This window comes from Chiloscyllium plagiosum, chromosome 24 (assembly GCF_004010195.1).
Source record: "Chiloscyllium plagiosum isolate BGI_BamShark_2017 chromosome 24, ASM401019v2, whole genome shotgun sequence".
In the NCBI taxonomy this organism is placed as follows: Eukaryota; Metazoa; Chordata; class Chondrichthyes; order Orectolobiformes; family Hemiscylliidae; genus Chiloscyllium; species Chiloscyllium plagiosum.
The window spans coordinates 146,705-148,685 of NC_057733.1; the positions used below are offsets into that span (position 1 = coordinate 146,705).

The following is a 1,981-nucleotide window of genomic DNA, read 5'->3' on the forward strand; positions in this document are numbered from 1 at the left end:
CACCCTCACCCTAACCCTAACCCTAATCCGAAACCCTAACCCTAACCTGAAACCTAAATCTTCAATCTAACCCTAAACCTAAACCCTCACCCTAACCTAATTCCTAACCCTTAACCCTAAACCTAAATGCTCACCCAATTCCTAACCCTAAACCCTAAATCATAATCCTAACCATAAACCGAACCCTAAACCTGAACACTCAACTTAACCTTAAACCCACAACCTAACCCAGAACCCTAAACCCAACCCCTAAACGCTAATCCTAACCCTCATCCTAAACCTGAACCCTCACCCTCAACCCTCAGCCTAAACCCGAACCCCTAAACCTAAACCGTCATCCTAAATCTAAACCTGAGCCATAACGGTGGGCGGCACGGTAGCACAGTGGTTAGCACTGCTGCCTCACAGCGCCAGAGACCCCGGTTCAATTCCCACCTCAGGTGACTGTCTGTGAGGAGTTTGCACATTCTCCCCGTGTCTGCGTGGGTTTCCTCCGGGTGCTCCGGTTTCCTCCCACAGTCCAAAGATGTGCAGGTCAGGTGAATTGGCCATGCTAAATTGCCCATAGTGTTAGGTAAGGGGTAAATGTAGGGGTATGGTGGGTTACACTTCAGCGGGTCAGTGTGGACTTGTTGGGCCGAAGGGCCTGTTTCCACACTGTAAGTAATGTAAAAAAAACCCTAACCCTAACACTAAACTTGAACCCTAAACCTGAACCATAAGACTAAACCCTAACACTAACTCGAGCCCTAAACCTTCACCTTCACCCTAATCATAATCCTAACCATAAACCGAACCCTAAATCTGAACCCTCAATTTAAACCTAAACCCACACCTTAACCCAGAACCCTAAACCCGACTCCTAACCGCTAACCGTAGCCCTCACCCTAACCCTATCCATAAACCCTCACCTTAGCCCTCACCCTGACCCTGACCCTAACCCTTAACCTCTAACCCCCACCCTAACCCAAAACTATCTCCACCTAGGATCGGCCGCCCACTCCACCCCAATCAGAAAATCACCAGGGACCCTTTGATTATTTAACAAAAACCTAAAAGAGAAAAACTCCTAAATCCTAAATTGAACATCAGGTTTTTGGGGAAGTGACAGAGTGACTGAGCTTTTGGACAATAGACAAGCACGAAGTGGAAAGGGGAGTGAGGAAATTAAAACCATTCCGGTCATGGGAAACACAATTCAGATTAAAAGCTGACGTTAATTATTGGGGTCTATTTCCCAAACCCATTCCTGATGGTCCTGCTCGAGGGAGGACAGAGAAAGTGGGGTTTGGGAATTTCACAACAAGAGACTGAAAACCCTAAAGGGTGTCCCAGCCAATGTGAGCACAGGAAGATCCAACCCTGGTAATAGGGTAATCACCAGATCATCCACCTGGTGATGTTGGTCAACCTTGAACATCTCCCAGGAATCCCATGGGATCTTTTCTTGGGATCCACACAGGAGAGAGGTAATTGAAGTTTGCAGTTTTGGGCGAGTGAGATTGAATGAAAGATTGTCGAGTGGATTCTCAGAATTAGTGGAAGACGAGATAGGGAGCTCTGTTGCTCGTCAATGGGTCACCCACCTCAGCGGATCCCCAGGCCCTGATTGGTCCATACCTTGGAATCAAAGCTTATTGGTTTCCTGCAGACAAAGCACGTGTTGGCGATGAACTTGTCGTAACATTTGATACAGCAGTGCAGTTTGTCCTTCTCAATGTATTTGCTGCCATGCAGCGACTCCTTACAATAATGACAGTCCAACCGCTCATTCATCGTACGCTCTGGGAACCGGTAATAGGCATCTGTCAGAAAAGGGCAAGGAGCAGTTAGCACTGGGACAGACCGAGAGAGAGACCGCGTGTGTGAGGGTTGGGGTGTACTGGCAGTGGGGGTTGTGTTTGAGGGGAGGGGTGTTGTGGTGGGTGTGGGAGGGAGTGTGGGGGTGTTGTGGGTGTGGGAGGGAGTGTGGGGGGTGTTG

The 1,981-nt window shown here is 48.6% G+C and overlaps 1 protein-coding gene across 1 annotated transcript in view; it reads right to left on the reverse strand.

The window, feature by feature from the left end:
• The window catches only part of LOC122561940 (four and a half LIM domains protein 1-like), a 26,521-nt gene that overhangs the window by 13,946 nt on the left and 10,594 nt on the right, over nt 1-1,981 (reverse strand). Inside the window, exon 2 of the mRNA XM_043714266.1 lies at nt 1,621-1,805. Coding sequence (XP_043570201.1) covers nt 1,621-1,805 — 185 coding nt within the window. The remainder of the gene's footprint in view (nt 1-1,620; nt 1,806-1,981) is intronic.